General features: G+C 41.7%; 1 protein-coding gene and 1 pseudogene across 1 annotated transcript in view; one reads left to right on the forward strand and one right to left on the reverse strand.

Annotated features, from left to right (window-relative positions):
• Positions 1-24,907, reverse strand: part of PAQR8 (progestin and adipoQ receptor family member 8) — a 151,561-nt gene that overhangs the window by 111,168 nt on the left and 15,486 nt on the right. Inside the window, exon 3 of the mRNA XM_051855627.2 lies at positions 17,985-18,235. Within this exon, the coding sequence (XP_051711587.1) occupies positions 17,985-17,991 (7 nt within the window). The 5' untranslated portion in view covers positions 17,992-18,235. The remainder of the gene's footprint in view (positions 1-17,984; positions 18,236-24,907) is intronic.
• On the forward strand, positions 22,804-23,584 carry LOC100340075 (acidic leucine-rich nuclear phosphoprotein 32 family member E pseudogene; annotated as a pseudogene).

Genomic DNA, 24,907 nt, shown 5'->3' on the forward strand with positions numbered 1-24,907 from the left:
AAGGAGAACGCATGAATGATAGGTCTTTTGTGAGCACTTAGATATAACTATAGCTTATGAGACATAAGAACATCCTCCACTTAATACACTAAAATGAAGTAAATCTTCGAGAATAGGTTTTAGTATTAACTCTCATAACCCAACTCTTTGAGGACAGAGGTCGTGCATGGGAAGTTAGTGCAGAGTGACTCCTATTGTTAATTTAACAATTAACACTTTTTATGTATGACATCAGTGATCATGCAAGGCTCTTGACCTGAGCTGCCTAGGCTACAGAAGCTTTTGAATCCACAAACTCCTTCAGTATTTACGCAAGACCATAAGCAAAGTGGAAGTTCTCTCCTCCTTTCACAGAAAAGTACATTCTTCTTTGATGACCATGTCTTTCCACTGGGGTCTCACCCACAGAGGTCCTCCATGTAGGACACTTTTTGCCATAGTGTCTTGGCTTTCCATGCCTGAAATGCTCCCCTGGGCTTTTCAGCCAGACCAAATGCCTTAAGGGCTGATTCAGAGTGCTACTTAAGGTGATTGTCATTCTATGAGTCTGCTGTATGGACTGCTTCGAATTTTGGAGCATTCACTTCTTTTTAATTCTATTACTATTACCAAACACTTAATCCTATCTATATGAGCACGTTAACACTTAATCCTATCCATACACTCACTTTATCACTTAAAATGTTATTTTTACCACACAACCTAGGGGGATTTGGGGTCTCATGGCAAGTTTTTAAGCTGTACCCTTAGAAGTAAGTACATAGGAATGTATGCAGAACCATACCACTTTAAAGCTACAAACTTCATACATTTCATAATTACAACTTTAGGGTCATAGTGATTCTTCCCTCCACCACACACACTCCCACCCCCCTTCATCCTCCCTCTCTTATCCCTCTTATTCCCACTCTTACTTTTTACTAAGATCTATTTTCAATTAACTTTACACACATATGATTATCTCTATGTTTGGTAGGAATTCAACACATAATATGAAAAAAAAAAAAAAAAGAAAACTTCCTAAACAGTCAAGACAAGGCCGTTCAAGGTCACTGCTTCTCAAAGTATCAATTTCACTTCTACAGATTGCCTTCTAGGTACTCTATTAGTTATAATAGGTCAGGGAGAACACATGGTATTTGTCCCTTTGGGACTGGCTTATTTCACTAAGTATGCTGTTTTTCAGTTTCATCTATTTTGTTGCAAATGACCAAATTTTTTTTCATTGCTGTGTAGTATTCCATGGTGTACATATCCCCTAGTTTCTTTATCCAGTCTTTGGCTGACAGGCATTTGGGTTGATTTCATGTCTTAGCTACTGTGAATTGAGCTGCAATAATCATGGGGGTATACAGATAACTCTTTCATATGCTGATTTTATTTCCTTTGGGTAAATTCCCAGGAGTGGGATGGCTGGGTCTTATGGTAGGTCTATATTCAGATTTCTGAGGTATTGCCATACTGTCTTCCATGGTGTCTCTACCAGTTTACATTCCTACCAATAGTGGATTAGGGTACCTTTTTCCCCACATCATTGCCAGCATTTGTTGTTTGTTGATTTCTGTATGGAAGACATTCTAACTGCATTTCCATGATGGCTAGTGAACTTGAGCATTTTTTCATGTGTCTGTTGGCCATTTGGATTTCCTCTTTTGAAAAGTGTCTGTTTAAGAGGAAATTAAGGGTCATTAAAGAAGACACTCTTTCCTGAAGGGAGAGAACATCCTCTTTGCTTATGGCCGTGTCCAGATAACGACAGAGTCTGTGGTCACAAAAGGCCTCCATAGCCCTGGCAGCTCACAAGAAGAGCCTCGGATGATCACTGATGTCATAAAAAAGAGTGTTAATTGTTAAAGGAACAACAGTAGTCAATGTGCACTTGCTCCCCAGGTAGGACCTATGACCCTATTGAATTGCAATATGAGAATCGACTACAAATTCTCTCCCCAAACTGTACTCTATATATTGTGTGTGGGTGTGGGGGCAAATTGTTGAAATCTATGATTAGCACAGAGATGATCCTCTATATATAAAGTCATACTAAAAATGATACATAATGAAGAAGCAAATGGAAGAGGGAATGGGAGGTGGAAAGGGAGGGGGTCAGGGGCATGAGGGAAAGAACCACTGTATTCTTAAAGTTGTATCTATGTAAAAATGCATTCATTAAATAAAAAAAAGAAAACTTAACTAAGAAATATTGCAAAATATCAAAAAAAAAAAAAAAAGAAAACTGTCTGTTTAAGTCCTTTACCTATTTCTTAACTGAGTAGTTTGTTTTGTTGTTCTTGAGTTTCTTGATCTCTTTATATATTCTGGTTATTGATCCTTTATCAGTTGTATAGTTTGCAAATAATTTCTCCCATTCTGTCGGTTGCCTCTTCACTTTGCTGAGTATTTCTTTTGCAGTACAGAAGCTTCTCAATTTGATATAATCCCATTTGTCAATTTTGGCTTTGATTGCTTGTGCCTCTGGGGTCTTTTCCAGGAAGTCTTTGGCCTGTGCCAAAGTCTTTACAGAGTTTCCCCAATGTTCTCTAATAATTTAATTGTATTGGGTGTAGATTTAGATCTTTAATCCATTTTGAGTGGATCTGTGTATATGTTGTAAGGTAGGGGTCTTGCTTCATACTTATGCATGTGGAGATCCAGTTTTCCCAGCACCATTTGTTGATGAGATACCCTTGCTTCAGGGATTGATTTTAGTTCCTTTATCAAAGATAAGTTAGTTGTAGATGGTTGGATTGATTTCTGGCATTTCTATTCTGTTCCATTGGTTTATCCATCTGTTTTTGTACCAGAACCAGGCTGTTTTGATTATAACTACCCTGTATTAATGTCTTGAAATCTGGTATTGTGATGCCCCCAGTTTTGTTTGTGTTATGTAAGATTGCTTTAGCTAGTTGGGGTCTCCTATGTTTCCATATGAATTTCAATATCATTTTTTTCTATATCTGAGAAGAATGTCCTTGGTATTTTGATTGGTATTGCATTGAATCTCTAAATTGCTTTTGGAAGTAAGGACATTTTGATGATATTGATTCTTCCAATCATGAACATGTAAGATTTTTCCTTTTTTTTTTTTTGTATCTTCCTCTATTTCTTTCTTTAATGTTCTATAATTCACATCATAGAGATCTTTGACATCCTAGGTTAAATTATTCCAAGGTATCTGATTTTTTTTGTAGTTATTGTGAATGGGATTGATCTTAAAAGTTCTTTCTCACCTGTGGTATTGTCTGTGTATACAAAGGCTGTTGATTTTTGTGTATTGATTTTATATCCTCTGACTTTACCAAACTCATAGAAAAGTTCCGATAGTATCTTAGTGGCGTCTTCTGGATCCCCTCTATATAGAATCGTGTCATCTGCCAATAGAGATAGTTTGACTCTCTCCTTCCCAATTTGTACCCCTTTGATTTCTTTATCTTGCCTAATGGCTCTGGCTAAAACTCCCAGGACTATATTGAACAGCAATGATGAGAGTGGGCATCCTTCTGACTTCACTTTATGAGGTAGCTAGAGTAGTGAAATTCAAGGAGATAGGAAGTAGACAGTAGTTGCCAGGGGTGAGGGGGAGGTAGAGATTGGGAGTTATTTTTTAATGGGTATATAGTTTTCCTTTGAGAAAATGAAGAGTTCTGGAAGATTTATAATGATCACACTTGCATAATAATTTGAATTTACTCGCTGTGGTTTAAACAGGAATTGGCTCCTTAACTCATACATATGTTTAAATCCCAAAGTTGTGGGTTGATGGGGCCAGAAGAGTGGAGGCTTGATCCAATTACGGTGTTTAGGAGGTAAGCCTAGCAACAGGTTCTGTAGTCACTGCAGATATGCTATTGGAAGGTAGGTAGTTCTCATGGGATAGTTGCTTATAAAAACATAAGTTATGCCTAGCTCTCTCTGCTTCCTGGTTTACTATGTGATAATTCTTCAACACGTACTTCACCACTGCTAATCTCTAGCCTCACCAGATGGCAAAAACAATAAGGCCTGCCCAATCTTGGACTGTAAAGCTCTAAAACTATGAGTCAAAATAAAACTCCTTACTTCATAAGTCACCTGTCTTAAGAATTTAGTTGTAGGGGCTGGCACTGTGGCGTGGCAGGTAAAGCTGCCACCTACGGTGCTGGCATCCCATATGGGCACTGGTTCGATTCCTGGCTGCTCCACTTCCTATCTAGCTTTCTGCTATGGCCTGGGAAGGCAGTGAAGATGGCCCAGGTCCTTGGACCCCTGCACTGGTGTGGAAGATCCAGAGGAAGCTCCTGGCTCCTCGCTTTAGATCTGTGCAGCTCTGGCCGTTGCAGCGAATTACAGAGTGAACCACGGGATGGAAGACTTCTCTCTCTCTCTCTGCACCTCTCCCTCTCTCTCTGACTTTCAAATAAATAAATAAATCTTAAAAAAAGAATTTAGTTGGCTGGCGCCATGGCTCAATAGGCTAATCCTCTGCCTTGTGGTGCCAGCACACCGGGTTCTAGTCCCGGTTGGGGCGCCGGATTCTGTCCCGGTTGCCCCTCTTCCAGGCCAGTTCTCTGCTATGGCCCAGGAGTGCAGTGGAGGATGGCCCAAGTCCTTGGGCCCTGCACCCGCTTGGGAGACCAGGAAAAGCACCTGGCTCCTGGCTTTGGATCAGCGTGATGCGCTGGCCGCAGTGCGCCAGCCGCGGTGGCCATTGGAGGGTGAACCAACGGCAAAAAGGAAGACCTTTCTCTCTGTCTCTCTCTCACTGTCCGCTCTGCCTGTCAAAAATTAAAAAAAAAAAAAAAAAGAATTTAGTTGCAGTTTTAGAAAGCTAATACAGTACTTAATGCTATACTTCTGAATGTTCAGAACTCTACAAATCCATGGTTAAGAAAGTATTTTTATAGTATTTCGATATAATACAAAATTTTACAAAGGAATGAAATTCTGATATGTGCTACAATATGAATGAAGCTTGAAAACATTATGTGAAGTGAAATAATCTAAACACAGTACAGCAAATATTGTATGATTTCACTTCTATGAAGTACTTAGCATAGTCAAATTTGTAGAGATACAAAGTAGAGCAGTGATCATTAGGGGCTGGAAGAAGGTGGAAATAAGAAATTGTCTGATAAGTATGAAGTTTCTGTGTTAGATTTCTAATTTAGAAAAATACAATGATGATGGTTGTGTAATGCAGTGACTATACTTTATGTCACTAAAGTGTACATTTAAAGTAGTTAAAATAGGGCAGGTGTTTGGTACAGCAGTTAAAAATCTGCTTGGGATGCCTATATCCTTTATTGGAGTATTTGAGTTCAAGTCCCAGCTCCAGTCCAGAATCCAGCTTCATGCTAGTGCACATCCTAGGAGGCAGCAGATGGCAGTTCAAGTACTTGAGTCCTTGCCACCCAAGTGGGAGACTGAATTGACCTTCTGGGATTCTGGCTTTGGAATGGTCCAGTCCTTGCAGTTATGGGTATTTGGGAAGTGAACTAGTATATGGGATTTTGATCTCTCTTTCTCTCTCTCTCTCTCTCTGCATTTAAAATAAGGGCGGGATGGGAGAGGAAGTGGGTGAGGGGAGGGCCACGGGAGGGAGGGAGGTGGGGGGGGGGAAGCCACAACAATACAAAAGATGCATTTTATATTCTACTTAAAACTATTGGTTGAACTCTGTAATTAATACACAATTACTCTTAGGTGTTTAATCAATGCTATAACTAGTACTCAAATAGTATTTTACACTTTGTGTTTCTGTGTGGGAGCAAAATGTGGAAATCTTTACTTAACATACGCTAAATTGATCTTCTGTATATAAAGATAACTGAAAATTAATCGTGATGTGAAAGGGAAGGGGAGAGGGAATGGGAGAGGGGAGCGTTGTGGATGGGAGGGAAGATACGGGGGGGAGGAGGCTATTGTGGTCCATAAGCTGTACTTTGGAAATTTATGCTCATTAAATAAAAAAAAAAGTAGTCAAAATGCTAAATTTTGTTATATATACTTTATCACAATAAAAATAAAAAAAATTCTGCTGTCACAAACTTTCAACGTGAAAAGCAACAAAATATTGCAACTTTTATCAAAACAAAGGCATTAAGATACATACAAAGCAGTAAGGAAACATCCCAAAGCCCAGTAAAAGAATAGGAAAATGACACAAATTGAGAATTCACAGATGAGGAAATAAATATTGCTCTTAAATATATAATACTAGTATCAATTTTATTCATAAGAGACATACAGTTCAAATTGCATTGAGATATCACTTTTCAACTATCAGATTAGCAAAAGTAAAAAATATTTGTTTTCATTGAACCAATGAAGATATGAAGAAACACACTTGCATTGCTATCCCAAAGAAAAATTTGGCAATGTCTATCTAAATTATAACAGCATATGCCTTTGACTCAGAAATGCTATTCCCAGGAATCTATTCTATAGATACACTGTACTTCTCACACAATGAAGTGTGTGGCTTTATTTAAAAAAATATTTATTTTCACTTTATTTGAAAGATGGAGGGATATAAAGACACAGACACAGAAAGATCTTCTATCTGCTTGTTCTCTCCCCAAATGCTGGCAACAGCTGGGGCTGGACCAGGAGGAAGCCAAGAGCCCAGAATTCAACCCGGTCTCCCATGCAGGTGATAGGGACTCAACTAATAGAGGCAGGTTGCCTCCCAGGTTGTTCAGGTTGTTCTTTTTTTTTTTTTTTTTTTGGACAGGCAAGTTAGACAGTGAGAGAGAGAGAGAGAGACAGAGAGAAAGGTTTTCCTTTTGTTGGTTCATCCCCCAAATGGCCATTCCAGCTGGTGTGCTGCGCCAATCCAAAGCCAGGAGCCAGGTGCTTCTCCTGGTCTCCCATGCGGGTGCAGAGCCCAAGGACTTGGGCCATCCTCCACTGCCTTCCCGGGCCACAGCAGAAAGCTGGACTGGAAGAGGAGCAACTGGGACAGAATCTGGCACCCCAACTGGGACTAGAACCCTGGGTGCCAGAGCCGCAGGTGGAGGATAAGCCTAGTGAGCCACGGTGCCGGCCTTCCAGGTTGTTCATTAGCAGGAAGCTGGAATTAGAAGCAGAGCTGAGATTCAAACCCAGGCACTCCTAAATCAGATGTGGACATCCAAAGTGGTGTCTTAACTGCTGTGTCAAATATCTGTCCCCATTCAACTGTTCTTTTTAATAGACGTTTAAAATAATCTGAAAGTCTATCATAGGTAATCTGTTGTAAATCAATCTTGGGCTGAACAAGTATAGATCAGGGCATTTGTGAAGACTTTTACTATCTTTGGGTGCTAACTACGATTGTGAAAAGTTTTAGACAGTGTTTGGGTAAATGGATAAAGTTAGTCATGTGAAATATGGTGTGATCACTGCTTGGTTCAGGGAGTTTGAATCCTCTGCTCTAAAAGTAAGCTAAGAAAGAAATATAGGAAATTTATAGTTAAAATCATGAGTACTGACAGGCCTATTAATTCTGGAAAAAGGTCTAGTGATTCAGACAAGACTTGAACACAAATGTTCAAGTGGCATTATTCAGAATAGCCCCAACTGGATAAACGTAAATGCATATCAGCTGAGGAATTGATGGCAAACTGTACTATATTCACACAATAGAAAGCTACACAGCATTAGAAAGGAATGGTCTGTAGATCCATCTCAGAAGCTTTATGCTAAGTGATCAAAAACCAGATATAAGAGAGTGCATAGTATATATGATTCCAGTTATAGAAAATAGCCATAAAAAAGCAGAGCTATAAAGACAGCAGTTAGATTTGTTAGCACCCTGGGTGAGTGTGGGGACAGGGGATGAAGGACAGGATCTTCCGTCTGCTGGTTCACTCCCTAAATGGCTACAAGAGTGGGTACTGGGCCAGGCAAAAGCCAGGAGCCAGGAGCTTCTTCTGGTCTCCCCTATGGGTGGCAGGGACCTAAACAACAGGTCATCCTTTGCTGCCTTCCCAGGCACTTTAGCAGGGAACTGGATTGGAAGAGGAGCAGCCAGGACTTGAACTGGCACCCATATGGGATGAAGCTTACTCTGCTATACCACATCACTGGCCCCCATTTTCTGTAAAATGAAGATAATGCAGAGCCTTCTGTATAGAATTACTGTGAGGATGCGCTTAGCAAAATCTCAGGTGCATAGTACATACTCAAAAAAATGCTAGACATTATCATTATTATTATTACTGTTCTCTCTTGTCTTAAAAGTAGTGAGATTGTGCAATGGGGGAACCATCAGTGGAATGTTTGCTTTTACACAAGCAGCAGATAACAGTCAGACCACACTTCCTGGTGAAAGCAACATTACTCCTAATACCCTAAGAAACTGGTCCCAAAGGCATGACCCAAACTGAGAAGCAGGTATGGAGACCTTCTATTCCTCATCTTGTCTCTCTAACCTTGAAATCAGCCAGAATTAAGGCACATTGGTGACTCACAACAACCATTCTGCAGAGGGCAAAAAGATGCTTTCTGCTCTGGTCTGAGAAGGAATTAATAAGCTCTTTTGTATTGTAAACTTCTCAGCCAGAATGCCAGGACTGGCTCCTTGCCTTGAGCCTGAACTGCAGCCAATAACCCATTTTAACCCCTTTTTAAATCTTAATAGTGGCTTCAGTGATTGTGAGAGTTTGGCAGGGAAACTTTTTGAGACTTAAGTAGGCACAAATAAATTAGGTGGCTATTTTAACATTGGGCATGTTAATGTGTATTTGTAATACAACAGTTAGGATATATGCATTAGTTTAAATGTCCTATGGTTTCAATTTTGCAAGATTTATGAGATGGTAGATGTGTTTGCACTTGAATTTAATTAGAAATATTGGTCATCATCTATCATGTAAACTTAATTAAGCCTAACACCATAATTTCCTGTTTTAATAGTCAAATACGCCTTTTTGCTCAAGGGCATGCCAGGGTTACCAAATTGCGCTTTTGTTCAGCTAGGATGTTTTGTCCCCTCTAGGTAGCTCTACTTTTAAGGCTATAAAACTTGAACTTTCTCAGGAATGTCAGTTTCTGCATGTGGTCTCTAAGCCTGGTTTTTACACGCTGGAAAATTCTATGCCTTTCTCAATATTGTGTTTACCATTTTTAAAATTATTTATTTATTTTCATTAAAAGGCAGAGAAAAAGACAAAACGAAGACACACACACACACACACACACACACACAGAGGAGAGAGAGAAAAAGAAGAGAAAAAGAAACCATCTATTGCTTTACTCCCTAGATGCCTACAGCAGCTGGAACTGAGCCAGGTAAAGCCAGGAGCCCAGAACTCATCCCTGAACTCTTCCATGGGTGCGAGGGACCCAGCTATTTGAGCCATCACCTGCTGCCTCCCAGGAAGCTGAAGTCAGCAGTAGAGTCAGGACTCAAACTCAAGCACTTCCATATGGGATGCAGGTGTCCCAGCCAGCATTTGAGTCACTGCCAAATGCCTATCCCTTTCCTAATATTTTAAAGAGAAGTCCTTTTTGTGCTTACATTAGCTGGAGCTGGCTTCTGTTTCTTACTAGAGGGAACCCTGACACACATTTCCCATGCATCAGTTTTCCCATGTGAAATATAAGTACTGCTAGCTATGCAATTTCAGCCCTAAAATAGATCTTAAAATGTTAAAAGTAATCTAAATATTCTTGCAAATAGTCACTAAGAAAATTATTTCATATTTAAAAATGCAATCAAACCATTTTCTTTTTTCTAGGTTACCTTCTTTTCTTTCTAAGAAATGTATGGGTAGCCGGCGCCGTGGCTCAATAGGCTAATCCTCCACCTTGCGGCGCCGGCACACCGGGTTCTAGTCCCGGTTGGGGCGCCGGATTCTGTCCCGGTTGCCCCTCTTCCAGGCCAGCTCTCTGCTATGGCCAGGGAGTGCAGTGGAGGATGGCCCAGGTGCTTGGGCCCTGCACCCCATGGGAGACCAGGAAAAGCACCTGGCTCCTGGCTCCTGCCAGGATCAGCGCGGTGCGCCGGCTGCAGCGGCGGCCATTGGAGGGTGAACCAACGGCAAAGGAAGACCTTTCTCTCTCTGTCTCTCTCTCTCACTGTCCACTCTGCCTGTCAAAAAAAAAAAAAAAAAAAAAAAAAAAAAAAAAAAAGAAATGTATGGGTATTAAAATAAGTAAAAATAATGTTGTTAAGTGGGTTGAAGGTTTTAAAAAACAGCAGTAAAGTGTTCTGGTAATGGAAATATTATAACACCTAAAAACTATGGATATTAAAATTTTCCTTAATGAAAGAGGTGTTTGCCTGCCTGCAAACAGCTAGGGCTGGGCTAGGCTGAAGCCAAGAGCCTGGAACTCCATTCTGGTCTCCCACAAGAGTGACGGGGGCTCAACACTTGAAATATTACCTGCTGTCTCCCGGGTGCATTAGTCAGAAGCTGGAATTGGAACTAGAGCCAGAACTCAAATCAAGGCAATCTGATGTGCAGTTCAGGTGTCAAAAGTGCTGTCTTAACCACTGTACCACATGTCCACTCCAACACTGTCATTTTCAATAACCCTGAAGACATTTGTATTTCAAGTTTCCCTGAAATTCAATGTTTTATACATAAAATATATGTTTTATATGAATACATATGAATATATGCTTTATGTATGAAATATATATATATTTCATATATATTATATTATATATGATAATATATCAGCTTTATGTTTTATATTTTCTATAGGGTAAAAAATTACCAATAATCAAATGAAGATTTATATATTTATTTGAAAGGTAGAGTTACAGAGAGAAAGGGAGAAACAGAGAGAGAAGTCTTTCACCTACTGGTTTACTTACCAAATGGCTGTAACAGCTGGGGCTGGACCAGGCTGAAGCCACGAGCTCAGAGCTCCATCCAGGCCTTCCAAGTAGATGGCAGGGGCCCAAGCACTTGGGCCATTTTCCGTTGCCTTCTCAGGCACATTAGTAGGGAGCTGAGTTGGAAGTAGAACAGCTAGGACTTGAACCAGCATTCATATGGAATGCCAGCATTGCAAGTTGAGGTTTGACCCACTGTGCCACCACCCAAGCTGATGTTTCAACTGTTCCCAGATCAGCAACCTTATCATCACAGCCTGGATTTCTCTTCATGGCACTCCCTAAACTTATAATGCCCAGTCCCTTCCTCTCCATCTGTCCAAATCCTGTCCATTCCTTCTCTTCCTTGAAACTCTCCCAATGCCTCCCTTAGAAATCCTGTTTCTGATTTCCTTTTAAATCTAGGAACTTTACCATTGCTATTTAGCTGCTTTAGGAGTGTGTGCCCTTTCTCTATCATTTATTAAATAAATGCTTAATAAGCACTTACTGTCTGCCATGCAATGATTGGCACTGGATACACAGTGAACAAAACAGAACTGATCTCTCTCTACCCTCAAATTACCCTGGAATTGGGCAAGATAGACTGCAAATAAATACACAGGCATAAATTTTTTTTTTTTGACAGGCAGAGCGGACAGTGAGAGAGAGACCGAGAGAAAGGTCTTCCTTTGCCGTTGGTTCACCGCCCAGTGGCCGATGCACGGCGCACTGCGCTGATCCGAAGCCAGGAGCCAGGTGTTTCTCCTGGTCTCCCATGCAGATGCAGGGCCCAAGGACCTGGGCCATCCTCCACTGCACTCCCGGGTCACAGCAGAGAGCTGGACTGGAAGAGAAGCAACTGGGACAGAATCCGGCGCCCCGACCAGGACTAGAACCCAGTGTGCTGGTGCCGTAGGCGGAGGATTAGCCTATTGAGCCGTGGTGCTGGCCCACAGGCATAAATTATAAATGTGAATTGCTGTAAAAGGAAATAAAAAACAAAAACATTGGGAAGCTATAAAAGAATAACAGATGAAGCCTGTTATGATTTGAATGTGTCCTCTAGAGTTCATGTGTTAGAAACCTAATCCCCTGGAGTCAGAGTTGTAGAGCGCAGGGTAAAGTCACTGCTTACAACACCAGCATCCCATATCAGGGCCCTTGTTCAAGTCCCAGCTGCTTGGCTTCTGAACCAGCTCCCACTAATGTGCCTAGAAAAGCTGCAGAAGATGGTCTGAGTAGTTGGGCCCCTGCCACCCATATGGGAGACCCAGGTGGAATTCCTGACTCCTGGCTTTGGCTTGGCCCAGTCCTGGCTGTTGTGGCCATTTAGGGAGAGAACCAGCAGATGAAGATCTCTCCCTTTCTCTCTGTAACTCTGCCTTTTAAATACATAAATAATCTTTATAATAAATAAAAAATAAATAAACTTAATCCCCCAGTTCATATGTTGATGGTTCTTGGAGGTGGAGCCTTTGGGAAACAATTAGGATTAGACCTTCAGGATAGGGTTGGTGATTTTATAAGAAGAAAGGCCCAAGCCAGTGCCCTTGCTCTGTCTCCCAGTGATACCTCCTGCCACATCACAGCATACCATGAAGCCCTCACCAGATGCCTCCACAATTGTGAGAAATTAATGTCTTTTCTTTGTAAATTACCTAGTTTGTGGTATCCTCTTATAGCAATAGAAAACATTTTAAGACACATGGTGTTAAATGTTCCTTATACAAGCATCAGCAGGAAGACAATGAAGTACAGAATGAGCAGGGTATTGTAAGAGAATTCCTGGCTTTGAATGAGCTTGTATCTCCAAGGGTGTGGTGAGGGAAGGTGTCTGAGGAACAGACATTTAAAGAGATTACTAGGGGTAGGCCTTTCAAATAGCAGTTAAGATGCTGCTTGACACACTTGCATCCCATATCAGATTACCTGGGTTGGAGTCCCAGCCCTGTTCTCAATTCCAGCTTCCTGTTAATGCAGATCCTGAGAGGCAGTAGGTGATGGCTCAAGTACTTGTGTCCCTGACACCTATGTGGGAGAAATGAATTGAGTTCTAGGCTCTTAGCGTTGGCCTGCTCCAACCTGAGTTACTGCAGGAATTTGGAGGAGTAAACCAACAGATAGGAAATTCTCTCTCTTTCTCTCTCTCTCTCTGTTTCTCTACCTTTCAAATAATTAAAGTAAATTAATAAACAGATAACTGAGGAGTTGACAGGTCTCAGGAAGTCAAGCAAAGGGTGGCGGGAAGAGCATCCAAGCAACAACATCTGCATCTGCAAAGGTCCTAAGACAGGAGGAAGGAGCTCAGTGAATTTGAGGAACTGAAAGAAGCCAGAGGAAGCAAAGGAAAGTGGAGAAAAATGAAATCTCTTTTCACTATCTTGAATTTGAACTCATAAGCTCAGGGACCACATTCTCTCTTTTGTATATCACCCCTTATTCTCACCTTAAGTACTAAGCACCATACTTAACAATGAGTAGATAACACCAATACATTGAAAAACTTTAACTGCCTATTGATTCAAGACCTTTGAATAACATTTTACTTATTAACTTGAAAGGCAGACATACACACACAGCCATTTGGGGAGTGAACCAGAAGATGGAAGAACCCTCTCTCTGACTCTCCCTCTCCGTAATAACTCTGATATTCATATAAATAAAGTAAATCTTTTCTAAAAAAGAATGACACAAGAAATCAGGATAAAGTTGAAATAATATATAGTTGAGCAGAACAGTTTTAAGACTCTGGTAGGCCCCAGACATTCTTACTCTCTAAGACTCCACTATTCCCATCATATAAAACATGTTAAGATGAACCCACAGTTAACATCAATCATCATTTGTCTCATCACCTAAGAGAAAACTTGATTTGCAATTAATTGATTTTAATAAATATTAAGTTTTTAACATTTAAATATACACATTAATTTTGAATTTGCACATTTTGCACATTTTACAAAATTTATTTAAATTTATTTGACAGGTAGAGTTATAGACAGTGAGATAGAGAGACAGAGAGAAAGGTCTTCCTTCCGTTGGTTCACTCCCCAAATGGCCGCTTACAGCCGGCGCTACGTCAATCTGAAGCTGGGAGCCAGGTGCTTCTTCCTGGTCTCCCATGCGGGTGCAGGAGCCCAAGCACCTGGGCCATCCTCCACTGCCCTCCCAGGCCACAGCAGAGAGCTGGACTGGAAGAGGAGCAGTCAGGACTAGAACTAGGCACCCATATGGGATGCTGGCGCTGCAGGTGGAGGATTAACTAAGTGAGCCACAGCGCCGGCCCCTGCACATTGTTTTTTAAACTCATTTTCTTTTCTGGATTTAAAACATTTTTGTAGACTACAGGTTAAAAAACTATAGGTTCTCAGTACTTTGCCTGATGTGTACAAGTCCCAGCAATCCAGGGCTAACCTGGGTAGAACAAACATCAATTGCTAGGAGACTCAGGGAAAGGCAGTATCAGCAGGAACAGGAAGGCACATATGCTGTATCCACCAGCCTGTTCATTCACCTGGCCAACAACTGAGGCCGCCAGGATTAGAGGAAGAAAAGGGGACACTGCTTACCTTGGACTAACTTGGAATACAAGGTTTTTCAAAGAGAAAACTAGTGACTCAGTTTGGGGCATCAGCAGATCTTTTTGAAGTTCAGAATGCCCAAGAATGAACATAGCCAGATTTTTTTAAAAGGCAAATGTCAGACCATTCAAGGAAAAAACACAGATCTGGTTACATGGCCTAGGAAGCTAAACAGGAAGATGTCTCCAGAGTATAAGAGAACTGTCAAAAGCTAAACACTAAGGATACAATGAATGATAAAGAAGGCAGAAAGCTGAGAGCCAGACAGACTGATCAGGCTGAAGTGCAAGCTCATTAATTAATCAAGTCACTTTTGAAAAATGCCACATTGGGACGAAGACAGTAAAGACACAGGAAGCTCAGGCTGCCATAACAAAATACCAGTGACAGGCACTGGCGGTATAGTGGTAAGCATAGTTGCCTTCCAAAATAAATTCATAGAAATTAATGTCTCACAGTTCTGGAGGCTGAGAAGCACAAGATCAAGGTGCTGCTGGCAAGGGAGTCTTCATTCTTTCCTTCTTCTTCTTCTTCTTCTTTTTTTTTTTTTTTTGAAGATTTATTTATTTGAAAGGCAGAGCATCGGGGGTGGGGTGGGGAGAGATCTTCCATCCACTGGTTTACTCCCCAGATGGCCAAAACAGCCAGGGCTGGGGCAGGTCAAAGCTGGGAATGAGGAACTCCATTCAAGGCTTCTACTTGGGTGGCAGGGGACAGAGCACTTGAGCTATCTTCCACTGTTTTCTCAGGATTATTAGCATGGAACTGGATTGAAAGCAGAATATTTGAGACTTGAACCAGTATTACAATATGAGCTACTGCTGTTGCCAAGTGTCCCCTTAACCCACTGAGCCTCGATGCCTGCCCCAAGAGAGGTTTCATTCTGAGACTGCTGTTTCTAAGTGGAGCTTGTTATGTGTTGGAGCAAGCTCTCTAGTGTTTCTTCCTATAAGAGCACAAATCCTATCATGGCGGTCCCACCCTTATAACCTCATGTTACCCCAGGTACCTCCCAGAGATCCCAATACACTAGTGGTCAGAACTTCAACATATGCATTTTCAAGAATAGGTAGCTTGAGAAAAAGATGATGCAACACTGTAGAAAACAGCAAGGGCTTTGGTTTCAGACAGGCCTGGGCTGAATCTCATTTATTATCCACACAGTCTTGAATAAATCATTTAACATCTCTGAACCTCAGTTTCCATGGCTGTAAAATGAAGATTAGAAATCTTGCATCTAGGGTTGTTGTAAGGACTAATGAGATAGAGGTATAAAAGTACCTGACATGGAGGAAAGTCTTTTTGCAGAGTTTGAGGGAGCACAGGAGGTTGCAGGCATGTGGCTCAGGAGCACACATTGTGATGGTGATGGGAGAGAAGCTGATTCATGCTGAAATGCACTGTCCCATAAATACTGATCCCATGAATGGGAAGGTAGAACAAGGTGACTTCTCCAGCACTTTCACCTCCAAAATCCCATAAATCTACATATCTATGATGAAGCAGATCAATTCACCTGCTTTGGTGCTATTATCAATTTATGCTTGGCACTCTTTTTTTATACTCAGCACTCTTATAAATATCTTAATCAATCTTCATCATACCATGACAACCCAGCTACAAAATTAACAGCTATTATTATTCTCATCTTACAGATGAGCAGACTCAAAGAATCGGATCACTCGGCCCAAGATTGTACCTTGGGAGAAGGATAACATCTGGACTTGCACCAGGGACCTCCTGCTTTCCACCTCTAAACACCAGTTTCCCTGCTCCCACTTATGTGAAGCTGAATGTTCCTTACACAAATATCAGCAAGAAGACAATGGAGCACAGAATGAGTGGGGTATTGTAAGAGAATGCCTGGCTTTGAATGGGCTTATGTCTCCATGCTTGGACAAATTCCAGCCAGGGTCACAGCAGAATTTATATATGAGAAGACTGTTGGCCATTTGGCAGGAACTGTGGAACCAGGGAGAGAGGCCAGAAGCCTGTAGATGGGTACACACTGTTCTAATTTATGAAAAGGGGAAGAAAGTTGGTTCTGCAAACCAGAGATGCCAATTCTGAGCCAAATTCTTGAAGGACAATTGTGAATATCAAAAAAGAGAAGTCACTGCTGGGCACCAGCGAATTTGTTACCCAGGAGAGATTTTTTTCCAGATGAACCTTCACTTCCCCTTTGAAGGAAAAGAATGGTATATGTTTATTTAGATACATTCTGCTTATTTAGATTACATTCATCTGTTTATTTAGATTACATTCTGCTCATTATAGTAAACAAGTTGAAAGTGGGTAGACAAATGGATTCACAAGTTGGAAAATCTATTTTTCTTTTTTTCAGTTTAAAATTTTATTCATCAACTTAAAAGGTGAACAAATGTTTATTTCAAATCTCACTAAATTTATCTGAAACATGTTTACATACAGGACAGACAGATACAGGATTTCAAATAAGATATGGTATAATCCATCATTCATTTAAAAATATTCTTTCTTCCACAAAATCTTCATTGAAAGACAAAACACATTCTTTCTAGTATACTATATAAAAGCTAGATACACATTTCTGAGATATATTTATATTTAACACAGTATCTATAATGGCTTTCTCGTTTTAACCGTTGTTCTTCTCGTAATTCCTAGCACATAAAAAGGGCTCTGGGGCTAGAATTTGCCTTACAATTAAGCCAGGATGCCCCTATTGCATACTGGAGTGTCTGGGTTTGATGTCTGACTCTGGCTCCTGGTTTCAACTTCCTACTAACATGAACACTGGGAGGTGGCAGTGATGGCTCAACTGGGTTCCTGCAAACAACATGGAAGACCTGGATTCAGTCTCTGGCACAGATTCAGCTATCACTGGCATTTGAAGAATGAACCAGCAGATGGGAGTTCTCTGTCTCTCAAGTTAAAAAAAAAAAGTGGGTGGAAGTTCAATAAATAATTGTGGGGCAGGCAATGCATAGTGGGTTAAGCTGCTGCCTTTGATGGTGACATCCTATACTGGAGCACGAGTTCAAGTCCCCACTGTTTTGCTTCTGACTCACCTCCCTGCTAATGTGCCTAGGAAAGCAGCAGAAGATGGCCCAAATGTTTAGGACCCTGCCATTCATGAGGGAGACAAATATGGACAGACAGTTGTCTCAGGAATTTGGGGAGTGAACCAGCAGATGGAAACTCTCTGTCTCTCCCTTTGTCTCTGTGTCTTTTCAAAGAAATAAATAAATCTTAAAAAGATTGTGGAATGCATTGTTGGATTCATAATACTTTCCATGCTATATTTATTATACTACCTTAGAAACAATCTAAGTTAAAGCCGTCTTAGCTGACATTATGGCCTTTCAAATTAACCCAAAGATGTTAGAGCAGCAAAGTATCTTAGTTAAGGTTAGCTAAGACCAACCTATTGTTTTACAGGTATCTGTTGGTTACCCAAGGTCCAGCCACGACACATACGTGTTGGAGGCAAGCCAGTTTGCCATACAGATGCAGGCACTCTCTTCTCCACTACATGGGGACTGGATGAGGGGGAGAGGGGAACTTAAGAACTCCATAGATCCCGTTCTAGGTAACCCTAACTTTCTGTCAGTGAATGAAGGTAGTATATTACCTACCTGTCATCACCAAGGAGTTGTGTGGCTCTTAGTTGTCTGGGGCAGAGTTGAACAGGTCTTCAGGCAGCTGAAAGGCTGGCAGGAGTGCTTCAAGGGTAAGGTAAGGTAGTGTGTTGAGCAGAGCACATCTGTGAGGCAGGTGTTTGCCAGCTGCTGCTTGCTTCACAGTCTGTGTATCAGTGGAGGCAAGGTCTTCCGCCTGGCGTGGGACCACAGCTTCCATCTTCAGTGTGGCATAGAACAGAAACGGCCTGCAGAGCAAAGGAAGCTGGAGTTCAAGTACACCAAGCATCAGTCAATTCCTGGCATGCCAGACAGCCAATTCAGGGTGCAACCTGCTGCCAGTCCTTCCTGTTTTCTCACTGGAATATCTCCTTCAGCCCCTCTTTCTTTTTTCAGTCTTAACTCTCCCCTCTCCTTTCCTGCCTTTACTGTTCCTAACACTTAAGTAGTGTTGTCTCTTTTTATGCAGTACCTGGAAAGCACAGACAGGCTGGCCATCCACAGAAGAGAACAAATTGTACTGTCAATGGGCTTATAAGAAACTGGTCACAGGTCTGTGGCTGTTACTAGTTCAAATAAATACAGTGGTGGATCTACTCATTTGCTGGTTCTACTTCAAGTTTCCTGAGTGCTGCTTTTACCACTCATAGAGGCGTACGCATTTCATGTACATCTATATACTTTGACACACATGCCTGCCTTTCTTTGAACCAACCCTGCAAATGATAGTAATATGGTTCCTATTGCTATTGTAAGAAATTTAGTGGCTTGACATAAATTTGTCTTGCAGTTCTGGAGATCAGGAGTCCAAAATCAGTCTTAGTGAGTTAAAGTCAAGGTGTAGGCAGGTACATTAGCCAGGGTTCTCCAGAGAAACAGAAGCATTAAGGGTTCATGCATGTATATGAGGATACTTCATAAAGCTCATAGAAAGGGGCTGGTGGTGTGGCATAGTGGCTAAAGCCACCGCCTGCAGTGCTGGCATCCCATATGGATGCCAGTTCAAGTCCTGGCTGCTCCACTTCCAATCCAGGAAGTGTTGTAGCCTGGCAAAGCAGTAGAAGATGGCCCAAGCCCTTGGGCCCCTGCACCCATGTGGGAGACCCGGAAGAAGCTCCTGGTTCCTAGCTTTGGATCAGCACAGCTCCAGCCATTGTGGCTAATTAGGGAGTGAACCAGCGGATGGAAGACCTCTCTCTCTCTCTCTCTCTCTGCCTTTCCTCTCTCTGTGTAACTCCAACATTCAAATGAATAGATAAATTTTAATAAAAAAAGCTCGTGGAAAATAAAAAGATATGTTTATTCATTTTCATTTTATTTGAAAGGTGGGGGTGTTGAGAGAGAGAGAGAGAGAGAGAGAGAGAGAGAGAGATTCATTTTCCATCTACTGGATCTCTCTCCAAATGTTTAAAAAGAGCTGGAGCTGGGTCAGAATGAAGCTAGAGGCCTGGAACTCATTACAGTTCTTCTATGTGGGTGGCAGGGACCAAGAACTTGAGCCGCCACCTACTGCCTCCCAGGGTGCACATAAGCGGGAAGCTGGAATTGGAAATGGCACTGGGACGTGAACCCAGGCACTCTGATTTGGGATGCAGGTGTCCTGAGTGATGTCTTCACTGCTGTGCCAACTTATTGGTAAGTTATTTTGGTACAAAAACAATTTGAAATCCTGTGGTGGGCATCTGACACATTAGCATACCCTGGGAGGTAGGAGGTGATGACCCAAGTATTTAGTCCCCTGACATGCACCCAGGAGACTCAGATTGTGTTCTGGGTGCCTGGTATCTGCCTAGCCCACCCCTGGCTGTTGCAAGCATTTGGAGAGTGAATCAGTGGATTAAAGATCACTCTCTGATCTGGGCAAGCAGGTAGCTAGACAGAAGAGCAGAGGTTTCACAGTCCCAATTGACCTGTGGTTTGACAGCTGGAGCAGAGCCACTGTGTGACAGTCCAAGCTGACTCTTAGAGTGATGGCCCTGACATAAGAAGGCTCCAGCTGACCCAATTCAGGACAAAAGCCCTAGCCAGTTGATGCAGCAGCTGTGCTAGTCCCCACAGACAGCCAGGTCTAGGCTGGCCTGGCATGCATGACAGTCTACTCTGCACCACCCAAAGCTGCCTTCTGTGAACCACTAAGATCTGCTCCTTCTGTGCAGCAGAAACTGCAAGTTCTGTAATGTTGCAAACTTGGAACCAGTGCCAGTTGGAAATAAACAATATAGCTGCAGGTAATGATCTATAGGTCATTATGTTAGTATAATAAAATTATCTTGGCCAGCACTCATACTCCCATCATGCACTGGATACCATGATATATCTTCTTCTTTTTAAAATATTTATTTATTTATTTATTTGAAAGGCAGAGTTATAGAGAGGTAGAGGCAGAGAGAAAGAGAGGTCTTCTATCCACTGGCTTACTCCCCAGATGGCCACAACGGTCTTAGTCTCTTTCTGCCTTTCTCTCCTTCCATTATGACCTACTATAGACTAATTCTTTTGAACCCAGCCACGTTTGCTCCCTCCAGTGGCTCCTGGAGGTGGGAAAGCCAAGAAATGAAACTGTACAGATTGGATACCTTAAAGGCTTTTGTGAAGAACATTCTTAAGAGTGACTGAGACTTGCTCCCGAGCCATGCAGTGCACGGAGGGTCATTTCTCTTTTCTAACACTGTCTGACCATGGACTTTTTATCTTGCCTAACTTCTCTTTTCCCTATGCTTTCTAAACATCCTGTAACCTTTTTGCTCCTTCAGGATGAGTGCCCTACTGCCTATTTTGTCACCCTTACCAATGAGGTGCTTTGTCCCCATGCAGTTAGTATCTCCTTCCATGCGGCAAATAGACTCTGTCATCCTCTTAACTCTGAGCACTTCTCTGCCTCTGTGGAATACCCCTTGGTACATGGCCACTCTCATGTTCCTGGCTCTAACATCTACTTGATCCAAACACCACCCCATTTACCTTGGGGTTCTCTTCTCTGCATCATTTATTACAGTGTGGTCATCCCTTGTGGTGTAGCACAGAACAAGGGATCTGGAAGTGGTACTAGGACCTGACTAATGAGTGCTCTAGGGAATACTCCATTTGAAAGCTCCTCCATATTCTTAATAAGGGCCCTCTGCTCTCCCTTCAATTGGAAAATCTTAGGATGATTTTAATCACTATATTAGACTGCACCAGCTGAACCTGAAGCACAAAGCGGGTTACTGCTTTGCTGTAACATTATAACTAAGGCCAAAATTTCTTGTGACCAATCCCCTCTAAAGCCCAGGATCTAAGGACCCTAGGCACAGTGGAGCCCCCCAGTGTTTGAGATAGACCCTGAGTGAGGCGAAAGTCCCAGGATTCAAGACAGACCCTGAGTGCATGACACGGATCACATTAAAGGCTTGGTATGTAGAGTCTGAAGCAATTCATAAGGGCCCTTGGGGCACCTCTGGCATGCAAAGGGCAGTTTGACATCCTGGGATGCTGAATCTGCATAACCCCCAAAAGTTCCAGGGTTCAAGATAAACACCTGGACATGACACAGGTCTCTTGCAGAGCCATGCCTTGCTTTTGTCTCCCTTGGACATGAAGAGGCTTTTATAGCTATGGGTAACTCTCCATCTGTTCCCATGGACTCACTTCTGGATTGCCTACTCAGAAATTGGGAAACTCTGGGATTAGAGGGCATAAACAAGAAACAGCTATTATTTCTTTTGCAACCTCAAAATCAGCTAGAAAATGGAGAGACCTAGCCACCAAACAGTACTTTTGTCTTCAATGCTATCTTCCAACTTGACTATTTCTGTAAGACACAGCAAAGATGATCAGAAATTCCTTACATCCAAGCTTCACACCACTCTTTTAAAGCCCCATCCTTAGAAGGAGCTATAGGCTCCGTATGTCCCTGCCCTCCTAGAGACACAAGATACAGAGGAGCAACAGAAAGACATGATGCATGACCCACTGATGAGAGGTTCTCCACCACCCAAGGCTCTATCACTCTAAGCTCAGCTTGTCCCTGTGTTAGAACCATCCCCAGAAGGTGCTGGGTCCTTCCCCTCTCCCTCAGAGCCTGTTTCTCCCCTGCCTTCTATTGGCCCATAGCCTCCACCCTACAACCTACATAGATACCCCTCTACCACCCATAAAGTAAGCTTTGTCCCCTGAGAAAGGTGGCACACAGAGATGCGGGAACAATTAGAGTGCATGTCCTTTAACCTAACCTGCAGTGACCTATATAATGTCTTACCCACTTTTTGTACCCCAGGAGAGAAAAAGCATATCTGGGCTGAGGCCCAAGCTTATGCTAACTCTATGGTGGCTCATCCATCCAGCCAATATGCTGTGAGAGCTACAGCAGTCCCACTAACAGACCATGATTGGATTTATCAGAGACCATATGGTTACCTGTCTACTTGCTGGAATGAGGACATGTATTATCAAGCCTATAAATTATGACAAAGTCAGGGAGGTAACAGACATCAGGAGAAGAATCCAGCCTTATTCCAAGAATGGCTCATAGGGGCCTTAAGAAAATACATTAGGGTCTCTGAGCAGTCATTGAAGGGGAAGGAACTGTAGCTGTGTGTGTGTGTGTGCGCGCATGCAAGGGTGTGTGAACAAGGAGGTGGAGACAGCTGAGTTAGAGTCCCAACTCCTTGGACTCCATTTTCTATTCTTCTTCACATCTATCTGGTGGTAGTAGGCGTTTACATTTGCATTCTTTTCATTCATTCATTTCCAAATTTAAAAAATTTTTAGGATTGGAGGTAATGGGAAAGACAGGAAAGTGTAAAGGTGGAGAGTAGTGGCAGAAAAGCAGGAGGACATGGAGATGAAGAAGAGGATTAACAAGTTAAGGAACAGAGCCCTGGAGGATGTGATACAGTTAGTCCTTGATAACTGCCTGTGTGTCAATGGGGAAAATGAAGGTCTGAAGGATACTTTTAAATAACTGGAGTTTCTGAGTATGGCTAATGTGGAACTCAGTTATTTGGCCCAGCTTTCCATCTTAAATAAACTTCAAAAGTTGGAACTTAGTGACAATATAATCTCTAGAGGTTCGGAAGCCCTGGAAGAGAAATCCCCAAATTTTATCTACATCAATTTGAGTGGAAACAAAAATCAAAGATCTCAGTACAGTTGAAGCTCTGCAAAATCTTAAAAATTTTAAAACTCTTGACTTGTTTTAACTGCGAGATCACAAACCTTGAAGATTATAGAGGAAGTATTTTTAAATTGCTGCAGCAAATCACATATTTGTATGGATTTGATCAGGAGGATAACGAAGCCCAAGACTCTAAAGAGGATGACGATGAGCATGGTGATGAAGATGATGATGAAGAAGATGAGGCTGGTCCACCTGAAAGATTGGAGGAAGAGGAGGAGGAAAAACAGGAGGATTAGGATGAAGATGAAGCAGGCTCAGAATTGGGAGAGGGAGAAGAAGAAGTTGACCTCTCATACTTAATGAAAGATGAAATTCAGGATGAAGATGATGATGACATGTTGGAGAAGGAGAAGAAGAGGGTGATGAGGAAGAAGAGTTTCTTTGAGGGGAGAAGAGGAAATGAGATGCTGAAGATGATGGAGTGGAAGAAGATGACTAGATCATTCTGAGACCAGAGTCCCTAATGTTCCTGGGTGTGCAATGGAGTGATCATGTCTTCATGTGTTTCTCTGTGTATAATAGCTGCCCTTTAGAAGACAATGTATAACGTTTTATAGGAGAAGTTTGGTTATACTATTTTTGCCTTATCACTTAAAATAAGAGTTACTAGTCTATTAGTGATCATACTGCATGTAGAGAATAATATTCATTGGCCCCCATTGTGAAATTCTCTAGCAATTTATTTAGAATCTTAATTTTTCTAATTCAGGCTCACTGTATTAGTCATTTTTAGCTCATAATTAAAACATGATTGCTTTTACACAGGCGTAGTTTGGTAAATTTCATTCATAAACTTTTAAAATTATTTATAAATAAATTCAGATTATAGTCAGTTATAACATGAGATGACAATAGTCACCTGAATAAGTTGGTTATTTTGTTAGAGGTGATCCAGAGATCTTTAGTTGAAGAAAATGACTTGTTTTGGGGACAGGGACACTTGGGTGCTTTTTTTGTCACATGAATAAAAAAGAGAAGCAGAATAGTAAAGGCTCTATGTGCCAGGGGATTCCAATTCAATCCCATCAAGGTGGCATGCACCAATGCCATCTTACTAGTCAAAGTGATCAGTTTCTGTTCATAACTGATCATAATGATAGGATTAAGTGTCAAAGGGATCACATAAACAAGACTAGTGTCTACTAATAATAACTGATAGAATTGAAAAGGAGAGAAAGATCCAACATGGGAAGCAGGATACACAGCAGACTCATAGAATGGCAGATGTCCTAAACAGCACTCTGGCCTCAGAATCAGCCCTTAAGGCATACAGATCCAGCTAAAAAGCCCATGAGAGTATTTTAGGCATGGAAAGCCAAGACTCTGTGGCAAAAAAAAAAAAATAATAATAATAAAATAAAATACCTAAATGAAAGATCTCTGTGAGTGAGATCCTAGCGGAAAGAACTAACCCTCAAAGAAGGAGGTACCTTTCTCTGAAGGGAAGAGAGAACTTTCACTTTGACTACTGGCCTTGTCTAAATAAGATTGGAGTTTGTGAACTCAAGAGGCTTCCATAGCCTTGGCAGCTCATGACAAGAGCCTCGGGTGATTAACGATGTCATAAATAAGAGTGTCAATTGCTAAATCAACGGGAGTCACTGTGCACTTACTCCCCATGTGGGATCTCTGTCCTTAATATGTTGTACTATGCAAATTAACGATAAACCTACTACTCAAAATGTACATTATACTTTGTGTATCTGCGTGGGTGCAAACTATTGATATCTTTACTTAGTATATTCTAAGTTGATCTTCTATA

Source organism: Oryctolagus cuniculus, chromosome 5, assembly GCF_964237555.1.
Source record: "Oryctolagus cuniculus chromosome 5, mOryCun1.1, whole genome shotgun sequence".
Lineage (NCBI taxonomy): Eukaryota > Metazoa > Chordata > Mammalia > Lagomorpha > Leporidae > Oryctolagus > Oryctolagus cuniculus.